General features: G+C 39.3%; 1 protein-coding gene across 4 annotated transcripts; it reads right to left on the bottom strand.

Moving 5' to 3' along the window:
* Nucleotides 1–1,787: 1,787 nt before the first annotated feature.
* On the bottom strand, nt 1,788–20,580 carry LOC121653322 (E3 ubiquitin-protein ligase RBBP6-like). 4 transcript variants are annotated; one of them, XM_042006729.1, is made up of 19 exons: nt 19,863–20,580; nt 17,906–18,011; nt 16,254–16,302; nt 13,816–13,860; nt 13,602–13,690; nt 13,412–13,508; nt 12,779–12,921; nt 11,111–11,283; nt 10,798–10,901; nt 10,522–10,689; nt 10,201–10,328; nt 9,778–9,868; nt 9,631–9,697; nt 9,441–9,483; nt 9,035–9,355; nt 8,192–8,302; nt 5,473–7,443; nt 4,878–4,974; nt 1,788–3,596 (listed from the first exon to the last, which is right to left on the bottom strand). In XM_042006729.1, the coding sequence occupies exons 1-19, from the start codon at nt 20,026–20,028 to the stop codon at nt 2,457–2,459; spliced, it is 5,109 nt and encodes a 1,702-aa protein (XP_041862663.1). In that variant the 5' UTR covers nt 20,029–20,580; the 3' UTR covers nt 1,788–2,456. The 4 variants fall into 4 exon arrangements, with proteins under 4 accessions (XP_041862663.1, XP_041862645.1, XP_041862654.1 ...); XM_042006711.1 differs by having other exon boundaries at nt 4,878–4,977; nt 19,863–20,579; XM_042006720.1 differs by having other exon boundaries at nt 4,878–4,977; nt 12,779–12,918; nt 19,863–20,579.
* Between the last annotated feature and the right edge of the window lie 249 nt (nt 20,581–20,829).

The raw sequence follows: 20,829 nt of genomic DNA, 5'->3' as shown, positions 1-20,829 counted from the left end.
TGTTCTGACCCTTTGCTCATACCACAACTTTGAGTTCATGCAAGCTTTTGGTAATGAGGTGCGCACTGATTGGCCGCAGGAAAGCCAGAGTCGGAAGGGGGGCTGGCCGAGTACGTGCACAGTGTGTCAGAGTCCAAAGCCAAAACAACAACAGCTTAGTGATAGCCACAGCGTTGCAGACTTAGCGACTTTGTCGCTATATTTAATGATTTTTCAGACCCCTCTAGTAGCGACTTTTTTTAATTTTTTTTTTAATGCGACTAGCGACAAACCTAGCGACTTTTTCTGGTATTATTGGAGACTAACGTGAGTGAATGTAGTTTACTCACTACTGCGCAGACCCCTCACGAGGTCTTCTCGCAGCAGCACACCACTCCAAGCTGCATTCAGAGCAGACGACGTTCACCTCTTTTCATGACCAGGCTGAAAATGAAACGTACAAAGCTGCTGCTGGATGATCCTGCGCTGGCTTACTGTCAGATAGTATTGTCTATTAATGAAGAGTGTGGACAAAAATATTTAAAAAGTTAAAAGTGTTGAGACATGTTCCAGTCTCCTAATTAAAGAACAAAATACACTATATACTAAAAAAAAAAAAAAAATGAAAAAAAAAGAACATATTGACAGAATTATATTATTTATTTTTGCTTGCCAAACATTTTTAGGTTTCTTTTTTTTAATCAATTTTTGCCTTTCCCACAACATCCCTCTTTATGGCAGCATCCATTACAACTAGGCTGATTATGCTGATTAGCGACTTTAAGGACAGCCATTAGCTACTTTTCTTACTAAGGAGTTAGGAACAGTGGATAGCGAGCGAAGCAGACCGAACCTGAAGATACCGAGATGGTGGAAGAAGCACTTTTAAAACAAAATGTTTACAAAAATTTATGTGGCAGAGCACTTCACCCTACTTATAAAAAAGAAAACGTGGGGCTCATTTGTACATTGCAGGGGGGTTAAACTTTTAGGCTCATCCCTTAGGAAATTAGCGTTAGCATCAGAGCCGTCGACGGCTCTGGTTAGCATTAGCTGCGTCAGCAGTAAAGCATGGCTGGCTTATTCAAATCGCCTCCTATGATGACGAAATCCCAGCAGCAAATTAAAATCACGCGTTTGCGAGAGTTTACCCTTGTTGGGGGTTCTGCTGTGAACAAAGGATCCAGACGGAAAAACTTGCCATTCTTTAAAAGTAAGGCTTTCTAGGAAGTTAATGCTTCGGTCCAACACCAATAAACGTTTTAACTTGAAAAAGTGCAATTTCCGGCTGATGACTCCTTTAACAAGATGACCTATTACAGGCCATATAATAGCTAAATGTGGTCTTCAGATAGTATTTCTTTATTGTAGTATTTCTTTATTGTGGACTCGTGGTCCAAAGTAAAAAATATAATTTAATTTAATAATTTAATCTTAAAAGTAACCGCTCAAAATTATATTAATTTAGTAATATCTGCTATTCTGGAATAATCTTACACATGCATCCTATCTTCTACAATACATGTAAACCAGCAGATCCAGTGTCATCTCCATATCTGCTATGTTTTCCTTAAATTGGATCTTGAATGTACCATGGCTGACAAGTTTTTTTTTTTTTTTTATTTAATAAGAATTTAATTATTAAAAAAAAAAAATCTAACTTTAAGCTAAATGATGCAGAATTTTTGTGTCATAGTTTTCACAATGAGCTACTTATTCATTTTATCTAAAATACTATTAATTACAAATGTAGACAACTATTGAAATAAATGAATCATATATTAATACTCATTAAAAAAAAACAAAAACACATTTTATGTTTTTTTTTTTATTTCCTTTGTAAACAGGAAACACATTTTTCTTTGGTAAATACATTTCCATCCAGCAGCTATTTCTTTAAATTAAACATTTACAAAATTTGAAAGAAAACACATCACAGAGGTTGAAACCATAAATATTCACAGTATCTGTTTTGAAGTAATCACAGCTTCTTTTCCACAATCCTCTGTATGCAAGCTTATGCAAGGCAAATGAAATTACTGACTCACTTCGTGTGAGAGCGTAAGACTTCCTTTGAGCTGTAACCTTACAGGTTCAGGTTTTATAAAACGTAGCTGCTGGCAGTCCCTAGAGGATCGCAAGCTTGTGCAACTTCCTCGAACTTAAGATAACTTGCAAGAGCTCTGAGATTTGGCATTTCATTTTTTGACATTCATTTTCAGTAAAGTGCTTTTCCTTCACAATTTGCTTATTAGCATTTTTGGATGATGCATGTCATTTATAACAAATCTTAACGTGATACAAAAAGTATCCTGGTTAAAAAAAAAAGAGAGAAAGTAAATAAAATAAATCCAGGCACTTTTTGGTCTGAGAAAGGAAAACCATTATTCAAGTAAATCTTTCTCACAATTAATGTAACATAACTTAGTAGGGCTTAGTGTGTCTTCTTCCTGTTGCCCACCTCTCCATTGCTCTCCTTAGTTGCTTTTAGACTTCTTGAGCTTTCTTCTGTCTCCGTCGTGCAGCTCTGGGCTGGCCTGTCTCTTCTCCTTTCTGTGCTTCTGCGTTTCCCTCCCTCCTTCTCCTCTCTTGTCATCTTTGCTGTTCTCATGGCTTGCTGATGAGCTGACGCTGCTACTGCTGCTGGGTCTCTGTCTGTCCTCCAGTCTTTCAGTTTTGCCCTCCCTCCAACTCCCTCTTTCTCCTCCTCGCCTTGCCACCATCTCTGGATTTGCTCTCTCACCTTTGCAATCTTTCCCAGCCTTAAACATCTTTTCTTGCTTCCACTTTCCTTTTTCTACTCTGTTTTCAGTTCGACTTTTGCTTCGCATTAATTCCCAATCAGGAAACCCTCTTTGAGGGCCTCCAGAGGTTTCAAAGGAAAACAAGTCTCTGTGGTTAGAGAAGAGGGAAGGTGGGGAGTAGTGGGTCCTTGCAAGTCTGCCTTTATCTCCATAGTTGGCTGACAGACTTTGGTGAGTACTGTAGTGGTGGAAAAGGTCTTTGTCTTTAAATCTGGGTGGATTCTGATCAGGCATGTTGGTAGATCTGCTTGTCTCATTGCTTGTCCCATAGGATTTCCAGCCATGACGGGAACTCTTGCTGCCTCCTTGGCTGCGTCCTCGGCTCTCTGTTTCTTGTAACACTGAGGAAGAGAAGGACTGAGAGGAGGAAGAGGAGGGGAAGTTTCTGTTCTGCACCAAGTTAATTTTGCTGCGCCCCCAGTCTCTCCTCCTCTCTTCTTCTCTTCCTCCTCGATTTGATCTTTTACCTTCTTTCTGTCTCTCACTCTCCCCTTTTCTGTCTCTGTCCCTTTGCCTCTCTGTCCCTGTGTCCCCGTCTGCATACACAGTGCTGTCAGTTGTGTTGTGGCCACTAGAGGGAGCCACATCTGACAGTGACCTAGACAAAGAGAAGCTTCTCTCCTTGTTTCTCCCTCTTGCTCTGTGCTTGTCTGTCTCTCCCTCCGCTGACCTTCGTCCCTGTTGTTCATTGTCTCCCGGTGCTTTTCTGCTGGTCTCAGTCACTGATGGAGGAAACAGAGCTGCAGTGTTAGCCTCAGCTCTGATATCTCCGTGACCCTGCTCTTCATCATTGTCCCATTTGGAGCAAGGCGCCTGTGAAAAAGACAAAATATCCAGTTATTATCTCTATTAATGAAACAGCTCAGTGAGAAAAAGAGTAAACTTTATTTTCTGCATCATATTTTTGTTTTGTACAATCATACGGTTAAGGAGCGCTGTAAAAAAAAAAAAAAAAAAAAAAAAGACTTGATCTCTGCGATAACTTTCAAAGTTTCAGACCTGATCATTTTGTTAGGGCTACAGATTTTTCTGCTTTTTTTTTCTTAAAATCTGCCATGAAATCCTAAAGTATTTCCCTGGGACTTCTAAAACTAAAATAATTGATGCCCAGTCTTAAAAAGGCAACACTATAGTAATAATAATAATGATGATGGATTGGATTTGATATAGTGCTTTTCAAGGCACCCAAAGCGCTTTTACATAGTGTGTCCATTATTCATCCACTTTTTACTCATACCTGGTGATGGTAAGCTACGTGTGTAGCCACAGCTGCCCTGGGGCAGGCTGACGGAGACGTGGCTGCCAATCTGTGCCTACGGCCTCTCCGACCATCACCGAACATTCATCCACATTCATTCACCAGTGATGCCAACACTGGAGGCAAGGAGGGTTAAGTGACTTGCCCAAGAACACAACGACAGTTGACTGAGTGGGAATTGGACGACCTGCTCTACCGTCTGAGCCACTGCCATTTCAAGCAGCCATTCCCTAAATTTGACATTTATGTAATAAAGAGGAGTTAACAGAAATTTGTCCAAGGGACTATAGTATTAAAAAACAACTTTTTGGCTGTAAGGGCCAAAAATTTGAAGGAAAGATGGTTCAGAATTTCTTGAAAGGAACAACTCTTGAGCTGCTTTGGACTTGTGTTGTAGCTGGATAGGTACCCGATAGAAATTGGAAAACGCATTAACCCGTGAATTGGCATCAAATTATGGAAGCAGAGCTGGAACTACACAGCGTTCAACATGATGGTAATCCTAAAGACACAATAAAATCCACAGTTGAGCATCTTAATAGGTGCAAACTGAAAGTTTCACCCTGGCCCTAACTGTCCAACCTAACATCAACCATAATCTGTGAACAAGCAGCAAAAGATCCGTTCAGAAAGATTAAAATTCATCATACAAGAACCAACAGACTCTTAAGTGGATCAAATGTTTTGTTTTAACAAATTGTCACACTAAACGTCATCTTTAAGTTTGTGTTTAACAAACCCAAACTTTTGCTCACCAATGAGTAAACACTACGTTTTTATTAAAGTAAATGATGTTGAAGTTTCTTCCACAGGTTTAATATGCCTGTTTGACTTACCTGTACGAGTGACAGCTTTTCCTTTGTGTCTTCAGACTCCTGCAGAGTCTCCATCACTTCCTCCTCTTCAGCTCCACAGTTACCAGCCACAGAGGTGCTACTGGATATATCACATACACATATTTAAAAGTTAACAGATTTGTTACATAACCTCCTATAATATACTAATGCTAAAGCAAATTGTTTAGCCATTAGAAAGTGAAGTGACAACTACTCTAACAAGCTATTACAGTAGTAATCTGTTTGATTTGACTTGAATACACGTGGCTCTGAGCGGATTTTGAACACTGACAATATGTGAAGATATAAGCATGAAATGAAAGAGTGGAACAATTTGTGGACAATTTGAGTAAAAAAAAAAACTCTTTTTACATTTTTGATATAGAGGGTTCAGATTGAAGAAGAAAAGCAGTCGTACATTCATGTTTTTTCATTTTTGTTTGCATGTCTCTGTAACCTGCTGCACTTTTTCTCCTGTCTTATAAAGAAATGAAGCAGCAAGACTTTTGCACAGTACTGATTTCTTTGCTGTAGTCGTGGTTAAGTAGAAGGAAAAAAATTCATATTGCTGAAAAAGAGCAGTTCTTATTCTGACCTGCTATCATTCAGTGTGGTGTTACATCCTTCACGGTGATTCTTGTTTTTACTCTTCAAGTTGGACATCACTGTATCGTCGTCTCCCCTCTGTGGTTCATCTCTTTTTTCTTCACATGTCGTCTCTTTCTCTACTTTATCATTATAGGAAGTAAATGCTAACTCCATCATCTCATGGCCTTTGCCATCATCTCTCTCTTTCTCTTCTTCTTCCTTTCCTGCCACATTCTCCTCCTCTCCCTCTCCTAATGTCAGAGCACAGTGCCATAAATCCAAGCGGTCCATCTCGCTGGCTATTTTCTCATTGTCCTGTTCTTCTACATTTTTCAACACCCCTCCTTTCACATCTTCAAAGGCAGCTTTGTTCCACATCTCTCTTACTTCTTGCTCATCTGGTTTTATTTTCACTTCAGGCAAAATTTCCTGGCTGGATTCTTTCATTTCATTCACCTCAGTTTCTGTCTGGCCTTTGTTTAACTCCTCCTCTCTAATAGCAGTCTGCTCCTGGTTTTCTGCCGAACAGACCTCTGAATTAGTTGCGTTCTGTTGATCAGTTTTGCCCTCCTTCTGTTTTGAATCTAGGTTGATGTTGATGCTGATCTTCTTCTGAGGTATGACCTTTATCCCTTCCTCCCAGATGTCTGTCGGTGTCAGACGCCATGTTTTCTTCTCCTTCGTCTTGTCTGCCTTTTGCTTAATTTCGTCAAACGTCTTTAGAGACTCACTTTCGCTGCTTTCGGGGTTGTCTGTAGTTTTGCTTTTCAGGTCCTTGCAGCTTTGAGGTTTTACAGTAATGCTACTTTTTTTCTTGTTGCTGTCTGAGCCTTCCCCTTTTCTTTTTCTGTTCTTCTCTGATCTGGAATGAGGAGCTTTGCTGCGTCTAGGGTGGTCCTCTCTGTCTCTATCCACCCTGCCTGGTTTTGTGTTCAGCTTTATTTTGTGTTTTTTCTCCACATCTTGTTTAGAGCCTCTGCTCCATCCTTGCTTTCTTTCCAAATTTCTCTCTTCTTGAGTTTGTCCTTCACAGTCTTTGTCCAAAGCCTTGTCTTGTTTCAGAAGAGGTTGGACAGACTCTGTGACGCCACTGGTAGTTGATTTGGAGCAAACTGCAGCGCCATCCTTTGGTTGAGTGTTGCATTTCTTCTCGTCCTTTCTGCTGTCATCTGCAGAATTAGAGGATAATTCCCTGGATTTTCCTCCATCAAGTTTCTTTGATCGCTTTTCCTCATGTTTCAGTTGCTTGCTTGTTTGTTGGTCTTGCAGATCAATTTCATCTCTGCTTTTAGTTAGCGTACCTGGTGGGCAGCTGTACTTTTCCGGACATTCCCTCGGCTGAGCTCCGTCTTTGAACGGTGTGGAGCGACCATCGCTGGACGAGTGAGAGGGTGGAGAGCGGGCATTGTTGGCTTTATAAGGTGAACCACTGTCACTTGAAGGGTGAGATGGTGAAGAGTGACTGTCACTAGTGGACTGAGAAGGAGGGGAGCGGCTGTAACTGGACAAGTCAGATGAAGGGGAGCTAGCTTCCATTGTGGCGGCACGGTTATCTTCTGGTTGGTAGAAAAAATCTTGAGGATGAGGAGGAGGAGGAAGATGCAGCTGGTGGAACTGGGTGACATAGCTACTGAAATATTTCTCATACCATTCTTGGTAATCCTTCTTCCACTTCAGGTAGCGTTGCCTGTCCAGCTCCAGGTTGCTCAGATTGTTTGCGTTCTGGGAAAATGAGGATGAACTTCCTGTTTCCTTGCCTGAGTGTTCCCCACACCTCTTTGAGCTGCGGCTGCTTGAAGATGACCTCTTGCTGTGATGACGAGTCTTCTGTTGGTCTGAAGATGACTTGGATCTGGAATGGTAGCCTCCTCGAGGTGAAGACGATGAGGATGGTGTGGTGGAGTGAGGGCGTTTGTAACCATAACTGTAACTGGGGTTATTAGAGCGGCCGTGGAAGTGTCTCTTACTGGAGCGAGGTCTGAATAATGGAAGGAAAAAAAAAAAAAAAAAGGCATTTAGTCATTTGTTTATAAGACACACCAATGCATCACTGTTTTGTTTGAGTCTTTCTCACTTCCAATTTAACATAGCTAAGAAAGTTTTGGAAGGATGTTGATGAAATCTTTAGGAAATCTCAGAAATTTAATAAAGAACAAGTTTTTGGGGGTAATCCGGATCACCGCCTGGATCCAGTCATTTTTAAAAGATTTCTTTTCAGCTGCTAACAGTCACTTCTGGCACAGACTTCTCTGAATATCATCATAATATAAACTGCAGGTATCGGTGCTAATTACATAAGTTAAAATAATCGCTTATTAAATCATGAAATTTATGAGATGAGCTTAAGAGCTTAAGAGACTATTGCCAGGTATATAAAAGATTTAAATATTTTATAAATGACTGGATCTCGTAATTTACACTTTTTAGTGTCCCAAATGCCAACTGAATTTTATTTTCAACATCCTGTGGAACTTTCTCTCACATTTGATGTTTTCTGAAATATATTAAATGTTTTTACTATCCCAATATATAAAACTAAAACAAGTTCCAACACAATGACTAGATCACTGGGAAGAAAATAAAAAATATCAACTTTAATACTTTCTGTAAATTCTGAACTTTTACTTTCAGTGAGAACCAAACAAATAGAAATGTCTTTGTAGTTGAAGAAAAATAAATTGTCACAACAAAAACAAAACTCTTTACTTATCAGGAGCAAAGGATACCTTGATCTGGACCGAGAGCGAGAACGTGAGCGACTCGATGAATGAGAATAGAAGCGGGAGGACTTGGATTTGGGGGAGTTTAAATGAGAGGAGGAATGTCTGTGAGGTGACCTGTGTGGCAAAGAGAAAAGCACAAAAACCTGAGAACATTTTCTAGTTTTACTTGATGATGTAGGTCTTCATCATACAACACTTTCCCAGCAGTTAAACCTTATATTACAGCTTTTTAAATCACCATCATATTAATATCTTTCTATATTATACTGCAGTGGAAAAGAGTGAGAAATTCTCCTCCCTAAGTAGTGGCACCATATCAAAAAAAGAAATTCAAGCTTCTTTTATTCCTAAGGTTTTACATATCGCTTTGGGGCCAGAGTTGCAGAGATACTAACAGCACAAACGTTAATCTGGTGCGTATCCAAATGGGTTTTGATCACCGACAGGAGGTAGATGATAAAATGGGCCTTTGTCAACCATCACTGAGCTGGTTTATACGATCCATCTTTTTCATAATCCAAAACACACTCACTTCTATCGGACAAATCAAAACTAATCAAAATTTTCCTTTGATCCAAAACCACTAACTGCACCCCTTTTTCTGTCATCATTTGATTTTCAATTGTTAACATGTGTGTACGACTGGCCTGAGTGTGTTTCATAAATAAAGATATTTTTTTTTGTACTTGTGCACAATCTCAATTTTATTTAATAAAGAATTTAGAACATTTTCTCTGAAAAGTAGATAAATGAAAATCAAGGTTCTATATTACATTACCTATCTACCTCATTTTAAGAACCCAAGAATTTCTTCTCTGCATTAATGTAGTTGAATATTTCCTTTACCTTTCATTGTTCTTTTTTTGATACCTATACCACTCTTTGGGGATGAGGACAGGGATGGAGGAAGAGGAGGTAGAGGAGCCAAGAGGAGGGATGGGACCACCCTGGGGGTTGCGAAGCATCCAATCAGGTGTGGTTGGTAGGTATCCAGGGGGGTAACTGTTGTGAGGCTGGTGAGTTGGGATGAATGTGTGAAAAAGGGGAAAGGGAAAAACAGGTGAAGGTGTGGCCGAGTATAAAGATGAGGATGATGAAGAGGTGCTAAGTTGCAGGGTGCTTGATTCAGTCAATCCTCTGGGCGGACAACCTGAGGAGGAGGGGGCACTAATGGGAAGATACAGCAAGAGAAAAAGACATCAGACAGCAACAACAACAGACCAGTAAACATAAATGCAAACACTTCACATACTTGTCCCAGGAGGCAGGTGATCCAGACAGTCTCTGGGTTAATTCTGTGGATTCAGAAAAAAAATGTTGACCGCTGTTGAACTGTATGGAATAAATGCTTTACTAATTAACTAACCAAATACAAATGAACATACACACACAAAAAAATGTAAACATTTCACAACAGAAAAAAACACTTTGAAGTCACTTACCTGAGGAGGTGTGTTTCTGACTCACATCGACTGTCTGAGGCTGCTCTGCTGCTGGAATATCGTTTCCCTGATCAGACACAAGCAAGAGAAAATTTCATATTCTGTGGAGTGTTGGTGTGCTTTAATGTCGTGTCTGCATCCGCTCACCAGTGATGATGCGTTGGTAGGAGGTTTGTCAGGAACCAACACAGAAGGGTCAGCAGCAGCTGAGTCATTGCTCATCTTTTCTTCAGCCTCACTGAGTAAACAACAAAAAACAAACATCACAAACATGTAACCTAGTAGCTGAAAACACAATTTGCTAAACCAAGTAATTTAAAATCAACTGTACACAATCAACGAAATCAAATAGGTTCATTTTGTCTTCTGTCTTTAAATGTTCTGATTCTTCTTTCAGACACGGTTTTAAGGTAATAGATGTTGGTTTGTACCTTAAATGAGCATCTGCTACTTAACGTTTTGAAACAAGTAAAATGAACCAAATTAAAGGAAAATTTACATTTTCCCACACCATTTAGGTACATCTGAGTGTGATTTTTCAAGCATCCAACAGTTTGTGTGTTCACATACTTGTCAGATGTCATCACAGGTTTTTGCACAGACTGGAGAGAGATGTTAGCCGTGTTGTCAGCAAAGGTTGGGTCTGTTGCTACAGGGGAAACATCAGGAGCCTGAGATAATGGTGGAGTTTTTGCAGCCTTTGGACGGACCAGGAAAGAGTTAAGTAGCAGAAAGAATATAACAGAAATCAGAATAAATCGCCATAAAGACATCTGCAGTAGTGAAAACCGTAAAGAGTACTTTTGCAGACGATAACAGCACTGAACACATACAGGAAATTTTACAAGCAAATGAAAAGCTGATTTAAGATCAAACGTGCTTGAGGTTCACCTGCTGGCTGCAGAGTAGGTGGACAGGCTTCTGCTGGCTTTGCAAACTGAGTGGGGGAGGTGTGGGGACAGGGCTTGGAGTTGGAGTTGCATTCTGGGACTGAGCTGAGTCGCAGCTTCTTCGCTGGTTCTTAACGCAGCCTTGTTCTTTCTTAAAATTGTTTACAGCCTTCGTTTGGAGACAAAGAAAATGAATGCTGTTTGTGCATTTTGATACCAAATTTAAAGAAAGAGACGTATCAGATGGAGATTTTATTTTATCATGCAGTCATTTCACCTGTCTGAGAAATTTATTTGCTATCAAGGTATCGGGAGAGACGTCTGACTGGCCACATGTTGGGCAGACGTGGTCCTCTGAATCGAGCAAAGTGGTGCGAATACCTGAGTGAAACAGACCGTTCAGATGTGAAGACTCAAGTGTGTCAGGCTGCACAATATTAGGAAAACATGTAATATGCAATATCATTGTTGAATACAGCAATAATTTGTGATAGATCAACAAATATGTGGCGCTATCTTGAGGTGTCTTAACTTCCTCTTCCCAACATGTTAGCATTAGGGTTGTCTCGGTGTGTGTGTCTGAAGCTCACAGTCATCACAGTAGCTGTTTCCACAGCAGGGTATGACCACAGAGTCATTCAGTAGGTCGTGACATATCAGACAGAGGAGCTCATCGGGGATGGGATCATCCTCGCCTTCAGATTTGGGTTGTTCCTGTGGAATAAACGGAGGCTTCTCCTTCTTTCCAGTAGCATATGCCTCACTATGGACACACAACAATACAAGCAGTATAAATTCACATTACTTTTTATTAAAAACTATTTAGAGGATTATCTTGAAGAATCACAACAAAAAAGGACTTGTGAATGAGGAATGGTGTGGCAAAAGACAACCCAAAACTTGGATTGAGATTGGATAAAATAATCACTTCTGATTCAGTGGATCCGTATGTGAAGGAATTAATGTGCAGATTCTATAATCAAACAATCTCCAGTTTTGTCAAATGCTAAAACAGTTTACAGTTGTCTGCTAAAGTTAAGTGATAAAAGCAGGGAAAATATTTTCTTAAAGCTGGCAAAGATGAGAGGCTGACTAACTCTCGCATCACCATTGTCTCTTAAAAGAAGCCAAATTGCAGATGTCACTGCAAAAGACATCAGATATTTTGCCTAAATCAGGTGCAACAGCTGACAGAATCCTGTTAAGAGCATGCTGACATTCTATACCAAAAAAAGCTTGAGAGTAAATGCAGCTACCTTTCACATACAGTACTTCTGTTGCATTATACTTAGATGCACACACACATCTTTTGAGCACCAGGTAGGCCTAAATGTTAGCCAACTAAAAACAGGAAGTACATTTACAGGTACTGTCATGTTTATGTCCTTAATACCAAGTTTTAATCATACACATGGTTTTCTGGAGTCAGGCTTTAACTGATTTGTCACCAGTTTATAAACCCCACTACAATAATTCTGCTTCAGAATTTGCTCTAGCCGCTCGTTTAAGCAGCTCCAACCTCAGGCTTTGTTTTTAAAAGGTTGCTTCTGTCTATTTAAACTTTGTATTACTTTTTAAAAATGTATTATTATTTTTATTTATTTATTTATTTATTATTATTTAATGTGAATTGCCTTTTTTATTTTCTCTGAATGAACTAAAAGTTTTTACTACTTTCAAGCTTAAAAGGCAAGCCAGCCTATGTTGCATAAGGTCACAAAGGGTCAAGCTTGTACTCAGCATAACAAATTATCACCTCAATTAAACACATAACTGATCTTTGTCATAAAAAAGGCAAGAAATTAAAAAAGAGTTTACCCTCTTGTGATTGTTCAAATATTAATCATGGACTTATCCTTCTGTTGTAATACTGGAACAGGGCTCAGCATTAATAACTAAACACATCTGTTATGTTAGTCATGGTCTCTTTCTAGAGAAACCAGCAATGTCAATGGATACATCTACTCATTACCAAGAGATTTATCAAAAGAATGATGCCATTCTTTTAAACGATGCTGGTAATCAACCTGAGCTAAAGATTACCAATGACATAGAAGCCACGTCTCACAGCAGTCTTTATACCATATTAACCATCTGTTTGTGGCCTTACACTGACTAACAAAAGAGATGCATGAGCTATTTGTTTAACTTTCAGAATAAATAGAGCAAATAAGTTTATTTCTCAAAATATCACTTTTCTTCCTGATTAAAAGAAACAAATGACAAAAACATATACACACACTTTGATTCACACTTACGCATCGATGGCTGGAATTGCATAACGGCCACAATTGGTCAGCATGACTCCTTTAATGTTGGGATCATCCACCTCAACCATGAAGGAGCGAGGGATTCCTGTGCTCTTCTTTATCCTTGGAAGAGCCTCAAAGTTTTTATCCTGCTGCCCAACAATAAATTAAACATTTGAAGCAAGACGTGAAACCACTGTTATAAAAAACATTAAGTGTTTTTTTTTTCTCCTCTTTACTTCCACTGCCACAGGATAGAGCACATCAGACCAACAATATAACCTCATACCAACTGTAAAGCACGGTGGAGGAAGCCTCATAGTCTGGGTCTGCTTTGCCATTGTAGGGCTTTTGTTGGGGTTCATTCAATAATTTAAAATTGTATCAAAGACATTTTACAAAGTATAGCCTGGAGAAAGTTTGCAGAACACAGGAGGTGGTTATGACCTGAAGCTCAGGAAAGGTCTGCGGATGCAACAAGACCTTTACCAAATTTAGTGAATCAAGAAAGAAAACCTCTGCAATGCTATCTGCCATACTTCAACAATTAAAGCTTGAAGACATATGAGTACACCTCTGCTCATGTCTAAAGGGCACCTCAGGTTTAAATGGCTGTAGAGACATTGCATGACGTCTGCTTACTGCAGCAGTTGGACAGTTCCTGATGTGGTGCCCAGTATTTCCACAGCGATAGCAGGTGTAGTTCTCTGGAAGGACAGTGCCATACTTTGTGTTTAAACTAGACGGAGAAAGAGAAAAGGTGCACAATGAAGGAAAATACAGAAAAGAGCAATAGAAGAAGCAGTACAAAATCACTAGACACACGACTCACCTAATGGGGTCGTACGAGGTCTGATTCGCTACAACTCTTATTTTCTCCTCCTCTGACACATTTGCATCAACCAGGTTAGCCATCTGGATCTACATGTACAAATTTTGAGTGTGCAACAGACAAAAAAGCCAGGCCAGGATTATTTTTATTTTAAGCTGATGGAGAAGAAGAATTTTAGATATCTATGAACAATAAAAGAGAAAGGAAAGCATACCTTGGTGAAAAACGACAAGGCTTTGGTAGAGCTCCGGTCAACCATCTGTTAAATACAAAATCTGTTTAACAGAAGAAAGTGTCCATGTGAAATATCACAAATCTTTGAAAATAAACTTGGACGTTTGAGTAAAACCACCAATAACAACTGTCTTTTCAAATTTCCCCTTTCATGGCCTTTATGTCGATTATAGTTGTCAACGTCCAGCTGTTGTATTTAGCTAATGCTGCATTAGTTTTTACTGAGACACCAATAAACAGCACATTGATTACAGTCTTAGAGATGTCAGCATTACAGATTTTGTAATCAAGTTTTAGTCTCTTATGAAAGACAAATTTCAAATTTATATCTTAAAATCTCTCAGCGTGCATGCTTGTAACCCATAAATGTCAACACATGACAGAGAGAATTTGCCTTTTTAACCTTACATTCATGAAGAAAACTACCTCCATTATCAGGGTAATTGTTCAAAGACTTGCCCGCAAACTACACCTGACGGTTCCATAAGGGGGCAAATACCAGCAAACCTACTGGACAAAGTTTGGGGCTTTACAAGTTCATGTAAGTCTGGATAAGACAGAAAATCAACTCCAAAACGACAGCTAATAATGGATTAGATTTATATTGTGCTTTATTTTGACAACCCTAACTTTTATATACTCAAAGCACATTGGATCCATTATTCACTCCCTCCTCATTCAGACCGACTTGCCCAAGGACACAATGACAGATGACTGGGGGGTGGGATCCGAACTGCCAACCTTCCGGTCGTTGGACGATCTGCTCTACTACCTGAACCACTACCACCCCGGAGTTGTAGACAGTATTTAAGGCTCCAGGCAAGCATCACAATTCAGGAGTTACGTAAAAATTAAAAGGTGGCTATCATAAAAAAAAAAAAAGCATAATTACAGTAAATTCTCAGCTTACAGTTCCTACATTTTTCAATAACATTTGAAAACCCGTACTTACTACCATTCAGAAGCAAGTTTTTTTTTAGAGGACATTTAGGATCCTGAATTTTAAGAGCTGACCATTCCAGTAATTAAAGTAAGGACATCGCTGTCCATTGCTTAAATATTTACTATTCTTCTAAAGTGGATCTTTAGTAAATAATAAACTTTATGATAGTGTGTTGATATGGTTGCAATAACCTTCCTAATGAAAACAAAGTAGGAATGAAAACCAGAGAATTTGATTATTTAATTCAAATATCTAAATTAATATATCAAACTTTATTTATATAATTATGACCAATAACACAAAAATGTGTCACGTAAGGTCAACTGCGGCTGTCAGCATCTTTCTCTCCAGTGAAGTGAAACACAAATTCAATACATAACACAGCTTCATACAAATTACTTTATTGAAGAAAAACACAAAAGGAAAAAAAAAAAAAAAAAAAAGTGTATGCAGTCCAACTCAGGCTCAAAGTATTAAGAAGAGTGGCAGACACTTTGCCTACTGAGAGACCAGAGAGAAAATGAAGTCAGGTCAGTGCACAGTGATTCAGACTGCAGCATGTCAAACCTTTCCTTCCTTTTCTTTTTTTCTTTTTTTTAACTTTTCCAGAAACAAAAGACCATGACAGGGATTCAGTAGCAAATAACAATGAACCACTTGATTCTTGAAAACTGGGATTAAGATAGTAAAATGATGTAAATTCAAACTTAATTAAGAAGATTTTCTCATTTTCAATGAAAGAATGAAAGATCATCGTTGGTGCTGAATATGATGTTACAGTGCAGATAAAGATTGATGTGAACCTATATTACTTATTTTTATAATAATGTTTTAATGTTTATTAAAAACTGTCTAGTATACCAAGACTATATAGAAGATTTCAAGAAGTAGCCAGATTAAATTCAAACAAAGATTTTGCTAAGGAAAAGACACTGCTGAGTGATGCTTGTCAGCAGAACCCTTAACTTAGAACGGTTGGGTTTATCAGCTGTGAGCAGCTGTCCTGCATGATAATGTTGGACCCACCCGTGCAGCTCTGAGCTCCCCAAGATACTGAATGAAGTCTAACTATGACCAATGACTGGTGACACAGCAGTCTGTTTGATTATCACCTGACAACCTTTGTTAAAAAAATAAAGATACAAGAATAGTTTGTTTTCCCTTCGTGTGACTCAGCACGCATATTGCTATTCTAACATCTGATTTTACAGCATTTCCCTTTAACAGACTAAGAAATAGCTTAAGTGTCGAAGGAACTTAAAGGAAAAAAAAATAATAGACGATCCTGATAAAGGCTTCATTCCAGTTAGACCATAATCAGATATTTAATATATGATATGTTTGACAGCTATAACGAGTATTTTAGTCTGTTTGGTGCAACATTGAATTTTAACAGCTCATATTTAAAGCACAAAAATGTCTGTGTACTGCGGAGCTGTGGGCGAAGTGCTGTGAGATTTTGTTTGGCTACGTACAGCTCTGCTGGCTCCGAAGGCGTGGTGACCCTGGAAGTCTGATCGCTCACTGAAACACAAAAAGAAACCATTTCTTTTCTTTACTAGAGTTCTGTATGACCGTCTAAAGGATAGCTTTACATTTCTTATGTCCCTCTTTAGGGGAAAAAACAAAAAATTAAAATCACATTTTTGTTCTGAGCAGAGATTAATTAACGTTCAGAGCCAATGAGACTTCAGCAATCTGAGTTACAAAAAAAATCAACTAAATATGTTTCAGCTTTACATGTTTGCTTTACAGTAGAGAAGAATGAGAACTTAATATTACAGAGATTATCTTTGCAGGGAGTCCTCATGTGGATTCTAGATTAGCTTTAGCTTTGTAAAATGTAGAATTTGGTTCCTGTTAGTTAAGGAATAAAAAAAATAAAACAGGGGGAGAAAAAAAAAAGACTCAATTGAGTTCAAAGTTTACTTCAGTTGGACACTCCCAAATATGTGCAGTACAGACAGAAAATGTGGTAAAAGAGAACAGGCAGCATAAAAATGTCATGGGGCAAATAACTGGCCGGTCAGGAGATGGAACAAGATCCAGCTGCTTCACCTTGTCTGCAAAAGCATACATTATTTTTAAGGATGAGTACGTAGCTTCTGCGTGCATTAACCCACTGAGTCTCAGCAGAAGCACACATGGCTTAATTTATAATAGTTTTTTTGGGAGAACTATGCTTACTCTTCAAACGTATGAGCATTTAATTGGTCTACACTACATTGTAGAGGTGTGGATAATGGGAGGTTCTCCTTTAAAGTCTGCTCAAAACAACCGTCCATGTTGTTCTTCTGCTCCTTGCCTCACAGACAAAGTCTTTGCCAGGTATGATTCTTTTCTGAATGTAAACTTTTCTCTGAAGTTAAAAAACACGTGATGTGACGCAAAACTGAGTACATTTAGAATTTCCAATGAACCTGACCGTATGGACATGGAGATAAAAGCTAACCTGTCCTCACAACTTACAGTATTTACATCTACGTCTTCATTAGCGTAGAATCACTTGATAATGACTCGTTACCGTAAAAATGAGCCAGTTACTACTGACTATTTAATTAATCATTCAACCATGTAAAATGACCCCTTCATTAAAACAAAACTCACCCATAAATTCTTAACTGCTGTTTGGAAAACGCCTCACTGTAAAATGCGACTGTGAATAGGTTCTGAGGTAAGCCCTTTCTTGGAGGCGCTTTGCTTGTGCAGGCATTAAATTTCTGCATTTAATCTTGTGAGCACTGTTGCTGCTTCAGCCTCAGATCTTTCCACCGGTCTGCGCGGTGCTGTCGGGGCCAGTCACGACTGCCAGTCTGTTCTAATGATCTACTGCTCTCCATTTTGACTCTCTTACGAAGGCCTCGCTAGGTAATCCCTGAGTGTGTTCCTATTCTCATCGTGGAAATGTGATAAAAACGTATTTGACAAGAATAGACAGCATTAGGCCTCTGTGTGGAGTTACCGTAGTGTTTGGAAACTGTCTGAGAATATTATTACACAACTGAAAGCAGACCTGTAGGTGGTGGTTTTCAGTTTGCTCAGGTAGGGTGGAGTATACAATTGCAGGAAAATCAACAATAATAACAGTGAAGGAATTCAGCTGCAGAAGCCCAAAATACACACTTACGTGTTGTTGGTCTTGTTACTTGAGCTGGACCTGGCTCCAATGATGGGGATTCTCCTGACGATGACAGAGGAGCCTTTTGGGATCAGATCTTCATTGTCTGTGTACTCTGAGGGAGAAGGAAGAAAAGGATGTAAGGGGTTTTTTTGCATTACACCTGCAACTTTTTGACAGTGAATGACAGCAAAGTTGAGACCATGAAAAGATCTTCAGTGTTTTACGACTTATAAGTAGTCCTTAAAAGCAAACTCTTTCCTTTTTCCTTTCTGTTATTTCCAAATCTAATCTCTGAATCATGTGTGAAAGGGTGTTTCATTTCATCGTGTTATGCCTTCTGAGAAAAAGTCATTATAGAGCTTATGTGGGATTTTAAAGCTCATCAGCAGGATGTTGACACAATCTTAGTTGATACTTATCACTTACTGGTAATAGGCGTTTTTTTTTATCTGCACCACTCCTCTCTTTTTGCCACATTTGTTGGTGCAACCCACAGTATTGTGCAATAGTGTTTAGAGATTCTGCTTTCTCACGGAAACCTGAACTTGATAGCACCAGCAGATCCCGAAAAATTAAGATAAGAATGTTGTGTCACATCCACTTTTTCAACAACAAAAATTCAGAACTGAGGAGACCAGTTACTGCCTCTTTTATGGAGGAACGTTGTCCCATTCCTGTTTGATTTAGGATTCTTGCTGCTCAACAGTCCTGGACCTTCTTTGTCATATTTTGCACCAAATGGTTTTAACTGGTAAAAGATCTGGTCGGCATTGTTGCCACAGAATTTAGCTGAAATATGAAAGGCTGTCCCTGAAAAGACATTGGCTGAATGGGAGCATCTCTCCCTCACACACACAAATCAGCATCCATCTTGCATCCTGTCTTTATGCTGAGCTCTCTTCAGCTAATAAAAGTCAGATGTTGAGTCTTGTCGTCCCTTTCTCTTCCTCCGATATTAGCCTCTTGCATTTCTTTGAGGAATCACACAGAGTGCAATTTCAAAACAGCCAAGTTGCATGAAGCGAAACTCAGCTGAAAAGTGACCCAGAGCCCCAGAAGAAAGAAGTTGAGATTGCAGTTTTTCAGCCTCAGGGTGCTGCTGGGTGATGACAGCTCCAGGAATGTACATAATAAATATCAATGTAGCATCAAAACAAGTAGAAACACATATCTTTAAGGTCAGAAAGTTACTTTTATGAATTCCCCCTAGGGAGATGGGGGGGAATTCTATTTATCTGGAGGGGAAACAAAGAGAAATGCCAAATGACAAGAACTGGACTGAAAATCAGTGGCAACAGGTCTCATGGAGTGAAGAATCCTCCCCAAAGCTCAGATGTAAACTTGACTGAAGTAGTGTGAGATCCTCTTGACAGAGATTTTACCCAAAGAAACCATCCAAAGGACTTTGAAATGTCATTGAGGAGGCCTGGAGAACTATACCTCATGACTACTTAAAGAAATGACAAGGTTTGTCTAAGAGGGTTCAGACTGTGGCAAAGAATAAATCAGACCAAACACTTCTGACTTTCAAGCTCGCTTCATTATATACTGCAATTCCAATTATGTTCACACGTTTCAAGGGCTAGCTAAAGATTGCAAAGAAATATGCCTTACATTTTCTCTTCACTTCAGCCTTCTGATCCTGACTAGCCTATTTTTAACCAACATCTCTCTGGGGCTTGCACATGCATGGCAACGACGCGACTGATCAGGCCTTTTAATTAGGGGCATGAAGCGTAAATGCAGCAGGAATGCGCCCCATTCACTAGGCTCTTTTGTCCTGGCTTGACTTTTCTGGACCCCCGTCAACCTGAAAGGGGTGACGCAAATCCCTCTCACCAGACAGCTGTCAAACCAGGACCACGTGCATTCTTCCAAACTTTAAACTGTTAACTGTCACACAGCTGCAAAGAAAAACACACTCTTATCGCTCCACACATTTTTTTTTTTTTTTTTTTTTTACCTTCTTTGGTTTGTGCATTTGTGATCTGCAGGTCGCAGTCCCCGGCTCGAAGCTTCTCTCTGCCCATGATCTGCCTCTTCAAGTCATTCAGCGTGATGTGCGGGCCGTCAAAAACCACCGTGTTGTAGTTGAGTTTAGAGGAGAATTTGTAATGAATATGAGTCATGCTGAAACTACGTTAAACCTTGATTCAGAACTGTCAGATAACCCTAAACTGGCAGCTTTGCTGCACTCGCAAAAAATAAAATAAAAAAAATCAGAGTCGCGGTAACTGCTAAAGGAGCAATAAGTTAGCTAGCTGACGATAGCAGCCAGTGGCGATGAGCGTTAGTTGTCTACCATTAACACGGCAGGTCGTTAATTAACAGCTGCTTGATAAAGCGGCGTTCACATGATGACATTTCCCGGCTTCAGGTGAAACAGGAACAGAGAGCCAATGCAAAGCGTATTCAGTCAGTTTCTAAACTAATTTGAACTTTTAATGGCGCTAATACTGCTTTCAATCCGAAGAGCTCGCTGACAGAAACCACCAGCTGTTTCCAAAAGCAACGGCTCGTCAGCACGGTGCACGCACCGTCTCCTGGTGCGTTCAAGTGACCTTCGCACACTCCAACTTCTGACTCACATTTGCAATTTGCTTGAACTTCTTCCTTACAGGAGAGTTTGAATAAGAAATAGCCGCAGAAAATTATAGCAAAGCTTACAAATGCATATCACCGTAGACGACTTTAAAAATATTTAAATGGTTAAAGCTGGACTGAACATGTAATTTCGTACCGGCTATCTTTCAAGGACAGAATTTTGTTTATTCAAGATAAGATTTTTACAAGTCAGTTTAACCCCAAATGACACTGGTGAAAATCCGGAGATTCTGTTTATTTTAAAAAAAATGTTATTATTATAACTCAAGTGTTATTTATTTTGAAATAGCATTTAGGCCTACAATCCACCAAGCAGTTTTAACTAA

This window comes from Melanotaenia boesemani, chromosome 2 (genome assembly GCF_017639745.1).
Source record: "Melanotaenia boesemani isolate fMelBoe1 chromosome 2, fMelBoe1.pri, whole genome shotgun sequence".
NCBI lineage: Eukaryota > Metazoa > Chordata > Actinopteri > Atheriniformes > Melanotaeniidae > Melanotaenia > Melanotaenia boesemani.
The sequence above is the reverse complement of the archived record's forward strand: the minus strand, read 5'-3'. Positions and strand labels throughout refer to the sequence as shown.